Here is an 18,977-nt window from a genome sequence, read left to right as displayed (position 1 = left end):
TATGTGAATACAAAAAAGGAAAGTGTAATTGAAAAAATTTACCTGTTTTTTGTTCTGCATTTTGATATATGGTATAATTTATTTTTATTTACAGTTACGTGATGTCTGCGTTGGTACATTTGATAGACACGAAATAAATATGCAATGATTTCTTATGATTGAAATTGAAACAAAATAGAGTGTGTAAAAATATATGATGTTTGCTTGCACGACATTATAATTAAAAATAAATAATGATTCAATTTATAAATAAATAAAAACCAATAAATAAAGTTAATTTTGTGTGTTTTTCTCAAGTGGCGTCCTTTTTTCGACGACCAAAAAAGTATTTTCATAAAGATCAAAACATTTTAGGTTGTGACCATGTTCTTTCAACTGGAAGAAAACCATTTCTGACGAATACCATAACATTTTAGATCGTGACCATTGTCTTTGATTCTTGTCTTTGGCTTTTTATCAATATAATAACATTTTTGATAAGAACAATTTTATTTTTCTTAGAACCATGTTCACTGAGCCAACATGGTTGCAGGTGAAAATGTTACATGGTCGCCGCAAAAATAGCTCCTATCATATTATTTTGCTCTTCGAATATGATTGTGACAATCATGTTTCTTTTCTGCGTGTAGTTAAAATAATTTAATTTATTAAATGCGTAGCTACGCATCACATTTTACCATGATTTAACAGGAATATGTTATCATTCATTTTTTTTAATTATTAAAACAACAGTAAATGATTTTCAATTCAAACACCTAACATAGTACCGACCTTTTCGAAAAAATTACACCCGTAATTTAAGGACAATAAATGTTACGCTTACAACAACATGTTGTAGTGTGCAGGGCTGTGGAGTCGAGTCAATTTTGCTCGACTCCGGCTCCGACTCCAGCATTTCTTATTAGCCTCGACTCCGACTCCGGAGTCGACTCCAGATGGTGTACCTAAATCTAATAGTATTCCAATTGTAATTTTAAGGTGTAGTGTTCCAAAAATAGACCGATATAAGTATTCCATTTTGCCATATGTGTTTATATGTCCAAAAGAACTAATTTTAATTTTTGATACGACTCGACGACAAATATCACCATTTTAGGGATGTAAAGAACTACATTTTAATTTCAGGCCAATAAATTAAAATACGACACAAGACTAGAGACCACATAAAAATATGGGTAGATTACAACAATCTCCAGCATATGAATTTATAAAAGCACAAAATTTGAAAAAAAATAATTAGGCTTCCAGAATTTTAAGAAGTAAAATCGTGGTATTGGTCTATATAGGCATTTTATAAAAATTAAATCTATATATAGAAAAGAAAAATACACAAAAATCAAAATGTCGGGCTAATCAGATAGAAAGTTTAGATAAATTAGGACGGGCGGAATTTTATGTTAAATAACCACTACCATACAACAGGTGACAGGAATAGCTGGAGAGTTACGAATATTGTTTCTATAGAAGTGACATAAAATGGTGAAACATCGATTTATAAATGGTCTATAAGTTATGGACATTAGAGGCCAATTATTTAATGTAAAGAATTTCGAGTGGCTTTGATGAAACAAACTTTCTCCCGAAAGACCGTCTCAGATGGTACGTTGGCAGAAGTTTAATTTAAAATTCAGCTTCCAAGGACATCAGGTGTATATGGAGATTTCTCAATTAATTATCTCCATATACAAAATCAGGGCCGACAGGAAATTTCCGCATTTATTTATGGATCTCAAATAACTCAAAATTTCCGACAAATCTTATGAAAATTTTAGACTGGGAAAATTTTCTTAAAACAAATCGGAGATGTAGGTGCTATATCACAAAATTGTCCGGTATGTCCCATCTTCGTACTCGACATGCCCGCCAAAAATTCAGATCGTTAGGTTCTACAGCTTATTGCCTTAAAATTTTACCTTTATCAAAAGCATATATATATAGGGTTTAAAAATCGATAGTTTAATATGTTAAAAATGGACTATATAAGTGATCAATTCAGCCCATATTCTAGTGAAACCTACTTTTTATATCACCGTGAAATTTCACCCATTTAAATACACTTTGAATGGCCTGAAATCCAGTACTTCGTTTTTCGTTGTTCGATTAAAAACCCCAATCGAATCTAATTTGTCGAAATATTTCTTTAGTTACAAAGATATGAAGTCTTCTTCAAATTTTGTTTCGCCGGAGTCGGAGTCGAGCAAAATTTATACGACTCCGGCTCCGACTCCAGCAAAATCTTCAGACTCCGACTCCAAGACTCTGACTCCGGCTCCGACTCCACAGCCCTGGTAGTGTGTGTGTTCATTAGTACCGGTACACAGAGAGTACACGGACGAAAAAGACTGTTTTTCATATGCTTGGTTGTAAAAATTATATGTTTGGAACTACAATTTGTTAACACAATATTTTTAAGTGCAAACATATAATACATATACAACATATAAATATTCATAAACTAGTACAACATGTTTGGGACATATATGTTAATATGTTAGAACATATTATGTTTGGGACATAAAATGTTTGTAAATTTACTATGCTTAGATGCAAACATATATTAATTTAGAAATAGCCTATCATCATATATGTGTTTAGAAAGAGAGGCCTTGAGAGTATGCTGCAAGTAAAATAATGGAAGTAACCAATTGACGCCTTAAAAATATATCCACACAAAGAAAATTTCATTAAAATTGTTTTCTACCAGTCTATGTCTTAAGGTGAAACATAATATGTTTGAACAATACAAACAATATTTTGTTTGGACCAATCCTGAAAATATATATGCTTGAAGCAAAATGTGTTTGGGGTATATGTTACAGAAGCGATTTTTTTTTGAGTGTGTACAGATTGGTTGTGATTGTCGAATTTATTGCCAGCCTCCTTTTGGCAGTTACAACAACTATCTGATGGCAGTTGTGATACCCGAAAAATTCGGTAGACTCAATCGAATTATGGGAAATCCAACTTATACTATATATATGGTGTTGGTTGTATTAGACAATGAAATTGGTCGTTGCTTATTTCTTCATTTGCTTGTATCACCCAACTTTACTAGCACCTTAACCGAATTGAAAATTAATTTTTCCCTCAAAATATTGTATTTTATTTATATTTTTAAATGATAGAAACGTACATAAATCACATTATACCTAAATACAATACATTGATAACCATTTTCACCTTTGAAGGTATAGCCGCTGGCATGGATTGCAGAATTGACAGGCAATGGGAGTGAAATCTTTGATACTCTTAGTACATTAGTAAATGGAGCCCAATCTGAGTACATAGTGGTATATCATAATAATGGCCCAACATAGCTAGTCTAAAAAAACTACACATTAAATCAAAAAATTAGTGTGGAGTTTTAAAAAATAAATAAGAATCTACTCGCCACGGTCAATTCCTTTGGGGTTTCATAGATAAAAGGCAGACGTGGAAATGGATTTTTCCACTTGAGCTGCATTAAAGTCGTTACATGGTTTAAACTTTTGCCCTTTAAGACAATAAAGTTCCAATTCGATCAAAATTTTTCAAAAAAGAGACATTTAGCTCAGGTAACTATTTGACTTGTATTACTAACACAAATCTATAATAATAAGCGCCAAATGATAGAAGGAACTATATAATAGTTGTAAATGAAGTAAATAGATTGGTACAACTGTGATTTCATTATAAATGCAGAATTTTCATTACAGCAATCGATTTTCAACCAGTGTCTTCTCTGTGTGTAAAAAAAATAGTTAAAATTGTGTCACCTGACATGCAGTCATTCCCATTAAAATTTTCCCACTTCAACTGTAAAAGAGATTAGAATCAAATGCCACTGTCGCTCCGTCTAACCCATATACCCATACTCCTCAAACTCTAACCTAGTGTGGATATCACCGACCAAAAATTTTCTACGTAAAGGGTGTCTAAACAAAAGCCACCGAAGTTCTTTTTAGAAAATGCAAATAAACCTTTTATGACTGTATCAATAATAGAATTGATTATATTTTTAATGCAAACATACTTCTTTCATTACTCGTTCCGTCAGTAGCTATATGGTGTCGCTCGACTGTATGGCGTTATTTTCACTCGCATTCTCTGTCTTATTCGTGAAAGACGTTCGAAGCCACAACCCCGACAGTAGCAGCAGCGAATGCTTCGTGCGGAAACGTCTATACGCGTATGAAAAAAACGCTTGTTTGCATTTCTCAGCATATTCATTTAAAGCAATTTTGTTTTAACGATTTGTTCTCTATGTAAAATATAAAAATAAGTAAGAAACACTTTGAGACCATATGCACTGTTTCGAAGTGCTAAAAACGGATTTAATTAAATACAGACGGACAATATATTTTGTGGCCATATATAGAAAGGTTTGAGTGAAATTCCAGTTTCTTTTTGGCTAATTAACATAACATTTTTACGAATTAATTTTTAAGAGATATATGTTGGTTTCGTATGACAAATGAGTTTTTTTGTGTATATATTTGCTATGAATAGGCAATGAATTTTTAATTTACATTTTTTCACAGAAATGTTAGTAATAGTGTTAAAAAACACCAATTGATACAATAAATTTTAGTAATTGAGGTTTGTTTTAATGACAAAAAATATTTCAATCAATTAAATTTTTAATTTGGAAATATTTTAAAAATTTCGGTGAAATTTGGGTGATTTATTGTGAACAAGACGTGGCTAACAGAACTCAAAGTAAAGCACAAGAAATTTTACTTGTAATTCTCATTAATAGTAATAATGAACTATGGTGTTGTTAATAAAGTAATGATAAACTTTTTCATAAATAATTTTGATTTCATTTCAACCCATTTCCTTTGCTAAATTCAAATCGACCGATAAAAACAATAAAAATTATTGAAGAAGAGGCCAACAATAACAAAAAAAAGCAAATAAACAATTTTCATAAAACTCCCGTTATATATTTATAGAAATTAAACAAAATTACCGAATGATTAAACAAAATTATCCTTCGTAAAACAAAGAACATTTTCATTAAAAGAACTAAATTTTGTATTGTTCGTTCTACAACCAAAGAAACTTTTATTTAAAAATGAAATATTACGTTCTTTTTACTAATTTTCTTCTTCATAGTTACATGAAACACTTTTGTGCTTTTCATAACTTCGTATTTTTATGAAACAGTTTCGTACTTTTTATATCCAAAGTGTAATTTGTTGCACTAAAAAGTTTTAAAATATCAGCACAACTTTATACCTTAAGTTTTTGAATAATTTTCAGTTTAGTTGCCTCACATTTATTCATAATATACTATCACCCAAATAAGAAATAGCATAGACATACATTACAAAATTTAATAAAGGAATACCTTCAAGTACATTATCAGAGGCAATTTTATGTCGCAAACGGAAATTTTAAAATTTCAATGAAACTTCTTCGGAATTTCAACGGAAGTGTTTTGTTGTTTTTATAAAGAAATTTTATGGCAGAATGTTTTGTAAAAGCTTATTTACAAAAATCATGCAATATGAAGAAATTTCATTACAAGTACGAACCTTTCACGAACGAAAGTTAATGTAGAATATTTCGTAGACATTTTATGAAAATCGATGAAAATTTCGTTGCATTAATGAAGAATCTACGAAGAATAGTTTAAAAAGAATGAGATTTTTCTCGGTGTCCGCAAAGTATTCATATATCCACACAAACGTGTTTTTCATAAAATATATGAAAAATATAGAAGATCAAATTTCGATGCACGAATGTAACCTACCAATGAACTGAATACTCTAAGTGAACCTTAATTAATCCTGCAACATGTCATATTTTTAATGCAAGGATTCATTGGTCTGACAACTACATAATTCTTTCTTTCACCGAGATTTTTCATTATTTTTGTGAAGAGAATTCTTTCGATGTAGAAATTTTCAGGATTCTTTAAATGTTTGCAGTAATAACAATCTATATTAACCCAATTTATTTTAATTAATTTTATTAACAAAAAGTAAAATTCATAGCGTTTTAGAAAAACAAAAAGATTATGACAAAAATCAAAAAAAAATCCTTTTGGACTTCATCGTTTTAAGTAATTTCTTAAAAATATCAAAGCATCACACTGATCGTTTACTTCGATTTTTGATGAACTTGTGCTGTTTATGGTATACCCCATGTATAATAAATTATTCAAGGTGTACCATAAATGTTTATTAACTCAATTTGTCGTGCACAAAAAAAAATCTGATTCAATCACGAAATTAATTGATCCAATTAATTTTTTAATTGAAATGTATTCAATCACGAAAATGATAGTATCAATCACAGTTTTAATTGGTCATAGAAAAAATCCTTGATTAAAAAATTCATTGATGTCATTAGCAATTTTCAATTAATTTTTTAATTGATTCAATTAAAAATTTAATTGATTTTGGATGCAAACCCCAATTAATTTTTTATTTAAAACTATTTTCAATTACTTTCTGAATTGGCTTAGAGTTTTTATTTGGATTAAGAAATGTTCATCACTTTTTTTAACTGACTTAGACTTCTGAATTTGATTAAAAAGTTAATTGTATCAATTAATTTTTTAATTAAAAATTTTAAATTTTTCAATAATTGACTTAATTAACTTAATGTTTCTATCTTGATTAAAAAGTTAATTGTACCAATTAATTTATTAATTGAAAAAACATTCAACTTCAATTAACTTTTTAATTGGAAATATTCTGGTGATATTTTTTTCTGTGTGTATGAAATCTAAGGGCCGTTTGCACTGAACGAAGACTCAATTTATTAATAAACAATCGCCACAAAAGTAATTGAAAATAGAGGATTAATTTTTCGAGATCTCGAAAAATCCCTGTATTCAAAATATCCACATTTAGTTCATACATTTTTTAGACTTTCTTGGGATAAGGAAAATTTGGGCTGTCAAAAATATTTTTTTCTGTGTGTATGAAATCTAAGGGCCGTTTGCACTGAACGAAGACTCAATTTATTAATAAACAATCCTAGAACGCCACAAATTTAACAAATGAGGATTAATTTTTCGAGATCTCGAAAAATCCCTGTATTCAAAATATCCACATTTAGTTCATAAATTTTTTAGACTTTCTTGGGATAAGAAAAATTTGGGCTGTCAAAAAAATAATAAAATTTAACTACCAACAAATAATTTTTTGAAATAAATATAAATTGAACTGTGCATTAGTTTAACTACGAACGTTTTTCTGTGTGTAATGGTAAACGTGAACATTTATTTTTACTGTATACTATTCTTGTTTTCCCCATGTTATAACCTCAAAGAAGATTTTTTACATTATATGAACATGATTATCGTTGAACATATGATTATCTCGAAAAAAACATACACATGTTGCCGGCATAAAAAGAACAAAACTACTCAATTGCATTAAACATTTTATTAAAATTTACTTGATTTAAATATTAAATATTTACTTGATTGTGTTAGCTTCATCGACTCAGAAAGTAATGAAACGCATTTTTTCCAAAAATTCATGAGGATTACCTGGAGATCCTAATGGACATTAAACTTTTTGTTCATATCAAATAGATTATACTCTACAACCCAGTAAAATGTTGGAAATCAACTATTTACACTCACTGTATAAATAATGCAGCACATGGATGCGTAAAGTTGACCTTGCTCCCCTTTCAATAGAAATGGAGAAACAATTGTTGTTTTTTTTTTCACAATCAATACGTGAATTGACCGCAATACAATAACGAGCATAGCATTACCCCGATTTCAAGGCCAATAGAATAAAATAATAAATATTTTCTATATTCTCAATATGTGATAAAACACTGTGCATTTATTAAATATTTCACATAACACTTTAAAATAGTATTAAAAATTATTCAATAGAATGGCTTTCCAATTTGCATACACTCCTCAATTGTGGTCATTTTCCCTTTCTCTTAGACTTTTTCCCGCTTCCCCATTAATTAGAAATGCGGCATTTCCGATGAGCATACGTACTACAGCCTTAAATGGTCTTTGGTAGATTTTCTCCAATTGAACGTGACTAAGAAGCAAACAATTCGAATATGTAAAGCATATTCAACGCCGAAACAAAACGGCAGTCAGTCACAATCGATTTGTTTACACATTGCTGCAGTAGTGTTGTGGCCCCTCTCAGCGAAGGAAAAGAGAGCACATGTATAAATAGGGTTGCCAGTGTTTGGATATTCCTCATTTTTGGGGTTATTTTCTTGAAACGAGTAAAGTGGAATTCAGTTTTACGAACAATATATCTGGTGAACTGGTACCTTTCGACAAAAGAATTCGAAACATTTCGAACTCGAGATATAAAAAGCGAAAAACTAAAAAAAACGAGATTCCTCAAAAACTGTTCCATAAAAAATTTTTAAACATTTTTTTTTCGAATTCAGCAGATCAAAAGAAGTCTACTCTAATCAAGTGTACATTTTCAGTGGAAACTAATGTAATTCTTTTGCGTATGTTAGTCAAATGAACTAAAAAACTGGAAAAAATTTACACAAATAAAGTATAAAGTTTTACTAAATTCGTACTTCTCACAAAATAGTTCATTATTTCTTTAAATTTGTAAAATTACTACAAATGGGTCCATCTTGAACTTCGTATGGCAATTAAGACATTCTTGCAATTTTTAACTTAAATTTTTTCCTTTAAACTACAAAATTTTCTTTAACAAGTGAAAAAAAAATTAATTATGTCTAATAAATTTTCTTGAATTTGTCGAAAACTTTTTCTTGTTTTTGTGATATCGGCGTGATGTCAGCGTTTGCAATTCTGTTTAGTTAAATTTTTCTAAAAATAATCAAAATTTTCTAAAATAGTGGATTCACTGTTTTTTCAGTGCACATAAGCTAAAAAAGTGCAAAACGTTTTCATAAAGATCACAAAATGGTTCTATAGAAAATATGCAAAATAATAAACAAATTTCGTTAAAAGAACCATTTTTTTATTTTATTTTATTAAATTCTCTTTTATAATTACATATTAAAATTATTGTATAAAACAAAAAGCACTAACAGCTACGACTACACTTCCATATTTCAATGAAACGTTTCTTTGGCTGTAAAACAATGATAAATTTCGTTCGCTTTAGGAAGAGATTTTTTCGGTGTATGGGTGTGTCATTGGGAGTAACTTCACGTACCATGATCCTTTTGATCATAATTAAGACTTAATGCAAGAAAAGTTCATTTAATACTCCATTTTATTTAAAAATGTTGCGTTTTGCGAATTCGTTAACCAGAACATGGGGGTATATTTATACCCTTCACCACTATTGTGGTACAGGGTATAATAAGTTTGTGCATGTATATGTAACGCCAAGAAGGAAAAGTCTGAGACACATCGATAAGTATACCGATCGTCTTAGAATTAGCGATGTTCGTCTGTCTGTCTGTCTGTTCATGTATTTTTGTGCGCAAAGTAAAGGTCGCAAATTTGGCATAGGGTCGTTTTTTGGGACAAAGACAATCGCTATATATATATATATATATATATATATATATATATATATATATATATATATATATATATATATATATATATATATATATATATATATATATATATATATATATATATATATATATATATATATATATATATATATATATATATATATATATATATATATATATATATATATATATATATATATATATATATATATATATATATATATATATATATATATATATATATATATATATATATATATATATATATATATATATATATATATATATATATATATATATATATATATATATATATATATATATATATATATATATGTTTCATATTTTAGACCCATTTTCAATAGGAGTTTCCTCCAATTGACTCGATAGTTTCCACAGAGAATACATTTAATATGCTATTTAAGTGTATCATCTTGATCTAATATGGCCAAACTAACCACATTTTACACAAAATTCTGTGATGATTTCCCCATATCTTACTCATATCCTAAACACTGTAATGCCAGACTTTCCACAAAACGGTTGAGTTTTAAATAAGGCTCCAAGTCGCCCGACTTGACCAAATAATATATCACAACCCACACTTGACCACATATCTTGCCAAGATCTAACCAATATTCTTGTAAAATCGTCACTGCTGAGTAGCAAAAATTGTAAATGTTACTCAAATTGTACTATATCTCGAATACATAAGTATCGCCTGATATATCATAAATTCTCTTTTGTACAATTGAATTAAAATTTTCACTCGCTTCATATTTCCTATATTTATACCCTGCGCCACACTGTGGAACAGGGTATTATAAGTTAGTGCATATGTTTGTAACACCCAGAAGGAGACGAGATAGACACATGGTGTCTTTGGCAATAATGCTCAGGGTCAGTCCCTGAGTCGATATAACCATGTCCGTCTATCTGTGAACACATTTTTGTTATCAAAGTCTACAAGGCCGTAGCCAGGATTTTAATTCGGGGGGGGGTTCAACTTTAAAAAAAAATATTCATATAATCTCATGTGTAGAAAATTTTATTTATGCAAAGGTATGTATACAATATTTTTATAATATTAAATTGAGTCGGCGGGCTTTTTGGGCAGCAAATAAATCAATGACTTCTTCAGTCGGCACATTTATTCGGCGATGAACCGACATTAATGCCAATCCATTGAGTCTACTCTCGCCAGTCGAATTTCTAAGATACGTCTTTAATCTCTTCATTTTTGAAAATGAACGTTCGGATGAGCACGTAGTAACTGCAGGGATGGAAAATGCAGTACTAAAGTACTTGTTTCAATACTTTTTCACCCCGGTCAGTACCGTAGTACCTCCGCGAATGATTTAGTACCTTTTGTGTAGACATTTTTGAGTCGATATCAGATTTATGGTACAATAGCTTTGACAAAATATTTTAATATTTTGAGAAAGTCTTTATCAACCTTATTTGCTAATAGTCTTTTACAAATATGACAAAACTGACATGTTCATGTGGGAAGAAAATCTCGATTTTGTAAAAGATATAGTCAAAAACAGGATTTTATTGAACTTCAGGAATGTTTTAGTCGAAAAAATAATGCGATTCTATATTATCAATTTTTTATTTCGGTAGAAAATGTTGTCTAAATTTTATTTCTATATAGAATTTTTGCAAAATTTTATTTTTATAGATAATTTTGTCAAAATTTTATTTCAATTGAATGAAACGGATGAGCACGTAGTAACTGCAGGGATGGAAAATGCAGTACTAAAGTACTTGTTTCAATACTTTTTCACCCCGGTCAGTACCGTAGTACCTCCGCGAATGATTTAGTACCTTTTGTGTAGACATTTTTGAGTCGATATCAGATTTATGGTACAATAGCTTTGACAAAATATTTTAATATTTTGAGAAAGTCTTTATCAACCTTATTTGCTAATAGTCTTTTACAAATATGACAAAACAGACATGTTCATGTGGGAAGAAAATCTCGATTTTGTAAAAGATATAGTCAAAAACAGGATTTTATTGAACTTCAGGAATGTTTTAGTCGAAAAAATAATGCGATTCTATATCAATTTTTTATTTCGGTAGAAAATGTTATCTAAATTTTATTTCTATATAGAATTTTTGCAAAATTTTATTTTTATAGATAATTTTGTCAAAATTTTATTTCAATTGAAAATTTTGTAAAAATGTTATTTCTATAGGAAATTTTTGGAAAACTTTATTTCTATAGAAAAAATTTTGCAAAATTTTTTTTTTATAGAATTTTTTTGCAAAATTTTATTTCCCTTCGTTTTGTTTTGTTATTGTTGGTTTTGTTCTTTAAGCATTGTTGTTGTTTTTTTATTGCAGCTTAAAACCATACATTGACTAAACTATAAGTGTAGCTTAACCAACAGAGGAAAAGAATGTTTGTCAAATTTATTTGGGCAAAGCCCTATAGACTGCAAGATGGTTGAATGGACGCACGTTTCGGAATTACCACATTCCTCATCAGCATCCCCTACTTGCAGCAAAACTATCAACCAATTATAAGAATAAATTCAGGCAGTTCATTAAACCCAACAATAAACCACACTTGAACCTTCCGAAATAAAAGTTTTTTGTATAATAGCCGGCTATAGAAAATTTTTGCAAAATTTTATTTATATAGAAAATGCTTTCAAAATTTTCTTTTCTTTAAAATTCAGTCTCTTGACAATAATCTTCCAGTGAAATTTTTGTTGAAATTTAGTAAAAAGTACCTTTCCGCTCAAAAAATACCTTTTTTGTACTTTCTTAAAAATTGTATTTTCCATCCCTGAGTAACTGGCAAAGTGACCAAAATTTTTAAATGAATATGCACGTTTGGAAATATCTCTTTATTGCACTTTCCAAGTGCTTCCATCGCTGAATTAGGCAGGTTCTTTTCGCAGGTTTTGCGCCATTTCATTTACACATGTGTGTTTGGCTGTTTCGTTGTTGTTGCTATGGCCAAACAAAGCGAGTCATGTTCACAAAAAGAACAAGAAACACACATAAAAAGCAGAAATACATTTTCCAAAAATGAAATTTGTGGTGCGAGAACAAAAACAATTTGTTTTTTTCGACCGTCGTTTGACGGGCTTTTCAACTAGTATTCTAGGATTTGTGCAAGTTTTATAGGTAAGCGTTTTCAAAATAAAACCTTCAGCTTTCCTTCAACATCTTCGATAAGATTTTTCTATGCAGCTAAAAATATATATTTATTTATATAAAAATATTCATTCATTTCGGGGGGGTTTGATCCCCCTCATCCCCCCCCCCCTCCCCTGAATACGGCCTTGAAAGTCTAGGTCGCAATTTAAGTCCAATCGCCTTCAAATTTGGCACATGTTCCTAATATGGATTAGAATAGAACCCTATTGATTTTGGAAGAAATCGGTTCAGATTTAGATATAGCTCCCATATATATCTTTCGCCCGACATGGACTTATATGGCCCCAGAAGCCAGATTTTTGGCCGAATTTGGTTGAAATTTTGCACTAGGAGTACAATTAGTAGTATAGTCAAGTGTGCAAAATTTGGTTGAAATCGATTCAGATTTAGATATAGCTTCCCATATATATCTTTCGCCCGATATGGACTAATATGGTCCTAGAAGCCAGAGTTTTGGCCCAATTTGTTTGAAATTTTTCACAGGGAGTAGAATTAGCATTGTAGAGCTATGCGTGCCAAATTTGGTTGAAATCGGTTCAGATTTAGATATAGCTCCCATATATATGTTTTTCTGATTTCGACAAAAATGGCCAAAATACCAACATTTTCCTTGTAAAATCGCCACTGCTTAGTCGAAAAGTTGTAAAAATTACTTTAATTTTCCTAAACTTCTAATACATATATATCGGGCGATAACTCATAAATAAACTTTTGCGAAGTTTCCTTAAAATTGCTTCAGATTTAAATGTTTCCCATTTCTTTTACTAACATTGTGTTCCACCCTAGTGCATTAGCCGAGTTATATTTTGAGTATATAGATATTGTACAAGTCTATCAAATTCTGTCCAGATCGAGTGATATTTAAATGTATGTATTTGGGACAAACCTTTATATATAGCCCCCAACACATTTGACGGATGTGATATGGTATCGAAAATTTAGATCTACAAAGTGGTGCAGGGTATAATATAGTCGGCCCCGCCCGACTTTAGACTTTCCTTACTTGTTTTTTACTAACATTGTGTTTCATTTCATTCAATTTTAATTCTAGAGATTTAAGAGAAGTACAAAAAATTGTCTCCATTATAAGTATTTGTATCTGGAAATGCAAACCTTTATATAGCTCCCACTGGTAACACAAGTGTTTTCCATATAGTGGTGAAGGGTATAATATAGTGGGCTTCGCCCGACTTTAGACTTTACTTATTGGTTTTTATGTTATGTTAGATATTATATTTAAAAGAAATGTGGCAACTATGACTCTGATTTGTAGCACTCAACCGGAATATGAATATTGCATGTGGTGAGACAGTATTCGAAAGGTCTATTGATTCATAAACGTACATTTTCCACTCAAACATTTGTTTACATAGAAATCTTTGAGGCAGAGAGAGAGAGAGAGAGTCAGAGAGCATTAAAGAGACTTAGAGTAGGAAGAATGCGCAAGTGAGAACAAATAACCTGACGCCTTTGCTATTTTAAGGACACACACAGCACAGAGTGCTGTTTCCACCTTTCACTCACTCAAGCGACAACAAACGGCAAAAAGGCGTCGGAAATCAGTTGGAATATTTTATTAGCTACGGAAACAACACCACAATATTCAAGTTATAATATAACGGCAGCACAGCAACCCTAAAAATTGTTTGTGATTGTCTATTTAGTTTTTTGTTCGTTTTATTTTCTATACATTTTTGTTGTGAGTCTCGTTTGCCAGTTTTTATGTATGAGGAGAAATTAATAATAAAATTTTGTTTGTGAATTCAATTGAAACAAATCCTTTGGTCATTAATATATGCACAATTTAGGCTACTAACTCCCGAATAAAACAAAATTGAAACTAAATTCATTCCTATGATCAAAATCTATTTCAGAGGACATCGAAATCTGTGATGATTATTTAGCCAGCTCCTGCTACCCGCCCCGCCCTTCAACTCGACGAGGAAACTCCAGCAGAATATGTCAAGGCGACTTGGTGACAGAGAATATGTTGTCATCAGTTTGGTTGAAGAATCGTTGGATGAATCATTAGCAATTATTAAATGTGAGCAGTTACGGTCAGTCAAGAGTTAACCAAGCCATATCAGAACGCACGAACTAAACAGGAAACGGAAAAAAATTACGCAATTCGGTGGACTATTTTAGGAAATGTAAATTGTAAGTGAGGTGTCCATCGAAGACATTATGCCCATAACCGACAACCGGCCCAACAACAATGTCACAACGACGGCAGGTGGCAAGCGGTTTGAAAAGCCGCGTGATGATGAGTGGGTTACCAGTGGAGCCTTGGGATCAAGGGATGCCGTTTTAGTATTTCGCACAACAGTTCTAAATTCGAGACCTAATCAGCGAGTGGCACGCAGTGATAGCGGCAGCTCTGTGAAGGACGATGGTGAAAATGAAGACCCTTCCTCCGAACGGTATCGCTGCAAGCAAAACGAAAAAAGTAAATCCACAAGCAGCCTGGCCGCTGTGAATTCAGATAGAAAGACTCTACGAAGTGAATTGACATCAAGCCAAAGAAGGATTGGAGCCCATATTGGTTCACCGGGAGACAAACAAAAACGTTGTTTGGTTAGCATACCCAAACATTTGGAAAATAAAAAACTGTGGGATTCGATGTCCTCCAGTGATAACTCGATTTCCAGTGATGGCAATGATTCCGAAGACAATGAGAAAGATACTCCGTCTCCCGCCCCCAACAAACGCCAATTCCAAAGATCACTAACCACTCCAATGCCAGCCACGGACAACGATTTGGATAATGATAACGAGAATGAAAATGAAAATGACGTGGATGGTGATGACCATGCTCCTGCCCTGGATATGCCTGCCACAAATCTGAAGTTGACTTATAAATTTTTACAAACTGAAACCAAATTACTGCGTAAAATTTTCGCTCGACACGGCCTCACTGAAGCAGAGGAAGATGAGTCATTTAGTATACTCTGGACAGGGGTACACATGAAACCCGATATGCTAAGAAACCTTTCGCCCTATCAGAGGGTCAATCATTTTCCAAGATCGTACGAGTTGACACGCAAGGATCGCCTGTATAAGAATATCGAGCGTATGCAGCATTTGCGAGGCATGAAACATTTTGACATAGTGCCACAATCATTCCTACTGCCTTTAGAGTATAAGGATTTGGTAACGGCCCATAACAAGTGCCGAGGACCCTGGATTGTAAAACCTGCCGCCTCTAGTCGTGGTCGGGGCATTTTCATTGTTAATACACCCGATCAGATTCCCCAGGATGAGCAAGTTCTAGTCTCGAAATATGTGGCCGATCCCCTGTGCATTGATGGCCACAAATGTGATTTGCGTGTCTATGTGCTGGTTACCTCATTTGATCCTCTGATTATTTACCTGTACGAAGAGGGTCTGGTGCGCTTAGCCACAGTCAAATATGACCTAGATGCCGACAATCTATGGAATCCCTGTATGCACCTGTGCAATTATAGTATTAACAAATACCATACCGACTACATCAAGTCCAGTGATGCCCAAGAAGAGGATGTAGGCCATAAATGGACTCTTTCGGCTTTGCTGCGACATTTGAAATCCCAAGGTTGTGATACCAATGTACTGATGGCCAATATCGAAGATTTGATCATCAAGTCCATTTTCTCATGTGCCCAAACGGTTATATCGGCCTGCCGTATGTTTGTGCCGAACGGCAACAATTGCTTCGAGCTGTACGGATTCGATATTTTGATAGATGATACTTTGAAGCCTTGGTTGCTGGAAGTGAATTTGTCACCATCCATGGGGGTTGATAGTCCTCTGGATGCGAAGGTGAAATCGTGTCTCATTACGGATCTTCTAACGTGTGTGGGTATTCCAGCCTATACTCCAGCTATGAGGGCCCACTTTGATAGTCGATGGACAAGATTTCGCAGTGTATCCCACAGTAGGCGTACAAATTCTGCAGAGCCGACTGGTGCTGGAGGTGTCAGCAGTACATCCAACAAGAGGTCATCTCTTAGTACATCAGCCGGCAAAAACTTGACGCTCGAAGAGCAGCGTATCATACGCAATGCGCGTTTTCAAAATGCACGTCGGGGTGGTTTTGTGCGCATTTTTCCCACAGAGGATGGCATGTCACGTTATGGTAATTTCCTGGATTCTGCTACTGGCATCCCTATGTCCACACCAGTTCTTCAAGGGCAAACTTTCCAAACCCCCTTGATGCAGCACAATTACAATCAACTACTGTACCAGCAATTGTATGGCGGCACCAAGCAAGGTTGTTCCTCCAGAGAGGGAAATTCCTTTGAGGAGCGTATGGGTCAATATGAGAGAGTCCTCGAAACTTCCGCCGCCATATCTTTCGACACCAAGCGTGTTGAACCCAAATGTGAGGAAGAAGGTAAGCGGCTGCGTAAACAGGTCCTCAAGATGATAAGCAATGGTTCAGAGCTAACACAGTTACAGGCCCGACAAAGCTTCAGCACATACCTGGAAGCGATTTTGCGTCGTCTAGTCCTTGAACCCAAGGATAGTCATGAGAAAATAATTCTGAAATTTCTGAACCGTGTGGGTGGCGCAGTGAAAGCCCCAGTTTATTTTCGCAATCCCCAAAACTTTGGTGTCGTCAGTAAAGCACGATCTGCAATGGTGGCAAAATTATTGGGAGATTTTCTGGAGCAATACAATCGAGACACCGAAGCCTATGTAGATTCCTTCGATCACATTGCCATGATCCCTACCAGTGTTTTCATGGATTTCTTGTCGCATGCCCAGGAAGCAGATCTAGAAGCTGTTTTGGGTCTACACACAAGTCTAACGGGAACTATGCCATTCTTGTACAACAGGTGTGGCCTATCCGTTCCCTCTACGCCGCCAATACCATCTGGTTTGCATGGTTTTCTCAAGGCCCTGCCAGCCATGGTTTTGAGTGGTTCAGCTGCCCGTGATTTCAACAAGACGGATGCTTACTACAGGCCCTCCATGGAGAAGGATACCTCGACGACTAGCAAAAAAGATCAAAATAGAAAATAAAGATCCAACTGGCAATACTCGCGCCCCCTTTGCATACGACAGTGTATGGAATGTAACTGCATATTCTGTGAGCTTATTCTAGGACTTTTAAGAACTACACACTCACAATGGTTAAAGAAAGCTTTACTACAATTTTACACACTCACACACACAATTTACTAGTTAAAAAATAACAAAAACACAAGGAAATAAACTTCAGGTGTCATGTGATACATGAGAAATCGAAATGCTTTGAGGCCCGCTCGTTCGAAAGTGATGTCTTTTATGCCTACAATGAATCTTATATTAAAATTAATCATAATAAATAAACTAAATTAATAAATAAATTCTAATTTAAGCACACACATTTTTAGCTATTCCATTTTTTTAATGTTTAAGTAAAAAGAATTTTTTAAATAGCATTACGCAATAAATGAACGATATATTTTACTATTGAAAAATGAAAAACATAACTACCAGAACGATAACAATGAAACTAGTCCTTTTGAATTCTTAATAAAATTATAGAAATATCCTTAGCTAATTGTACTGTACACAAATCAAGATATATTTATTTTTTTAAATTTCGTAATAAAAGTTAATCTATTTGCGAATTTTTTGCTTACAAAGAAATTCATTGCTCATTGTTTCATTTTAAATGGAATAAAGGCTACGATTAAATATACGAAGAAGGTGAGTAAAATATGGTGAGAATGCCACGAAAAGTGTGGTGAATAACGATGTCGAGATTAGTTTAGTCATTAGCAGCGTTACCATTGACAATTTCTTGAAGGTGGCACAATCACAAGCCATAAAAGATGACACACTGATTTTAGAAAAGTCCCATACTTTTGCATAATGAAAATTCAACAATTAAACGCATTTATATCAGCGTATTATAGACCAAATAGTCCAATACTAATTTTTTCCACTTAGTTGAAAATCATTAAAATTTCATATTCAGAAGATTAACCCGGTTTATTTACTATGGGTAATTTTTCGTGCATACTTTTAGGCGGTAAAAGTAAAAAAAAGAAAAAATACTCACAAATTGAGTCGTGAACTCGAGAAGACAATCATATCTGTAATCTTAGCAATATTTGCGATCGAAATGTGTAAAATATATTACAATATAAATGAATGTAATTAAAAAGTTGCACAGTATGACAAACAAGTATACAAAAAGTAAGTTCTGCCGGGCGGAATCTTCAATATCCACCACCATGAATCAAATATACTAGTTTCCTTTGAAAATTTCATGGGGGTTTGTTGACAGATATTTTGCCACGCAGATCAGTTAAACATTTTTTTTTTGAGCTTTAGAGGAATTATAAACATCTCTTGTAAGTGTGCAAGAAAATGATGAAACAACGCCT

General features: G+C 32.7%; 1 protein-coding gene across 4 annotated transcripts in view; it reads left to right on the top strand.

Moving 5' to 3' along the window:
- TTLL5 (Tubulin tyrosine ligase-like 5) overlaps positions 1-18,234 on the top strand; it is a 45,995-nt gene extending 27,761 nt beyond the window's left edge. The window contains exons 1-2 of one of the 4 annotated variants that reach the window (XM_075295268.1): positions 4,343-4,361; positions 14,493-18,234. In XM_075295268.1, coding sequence (XP_075151383.1) covers positions 14,803-17,622 — 2,820 coding nt within the window. In that variant the 5' untranslated portion in view covers positions 4,343-4,361; positions 14,493-14,802 and the 3' untranslated portion in view covers positions 17,623-18,234. Of the gene's footprint in view, positions 1-4,342; positions 4,362-14,132; positions 14,318-14,492 lie in introns of those variants that run through there. The other 3 variants (XM_075295266.1, XM_075295265.1, XM_075295264.1) reach the window with 3 other exon arrangements.
- Positions 18,235-18,977: the final 743 nt, after the last annotated feature.

This window comes from Haematobia irritans, chromosome 2 (assembly GCF_050003625.1).
Source record: "Haematobia irritans isolate KBUSLIRL chromosome 2, ASM5000362v1, whole genome shotgun sequence".
In the NCBI taxonomy this organism is placed as follows: Eukaryota; Metazoa; Arthropoda; class Insecta; order Diptera; family Muscidae; genus Haematobia; species Haematobia irritans.
The sequence above is the reverse complement of the archived record's forward strand: the minus strand, read 5'-3'. Positions and strand labels throughout refer to the sequence as shown.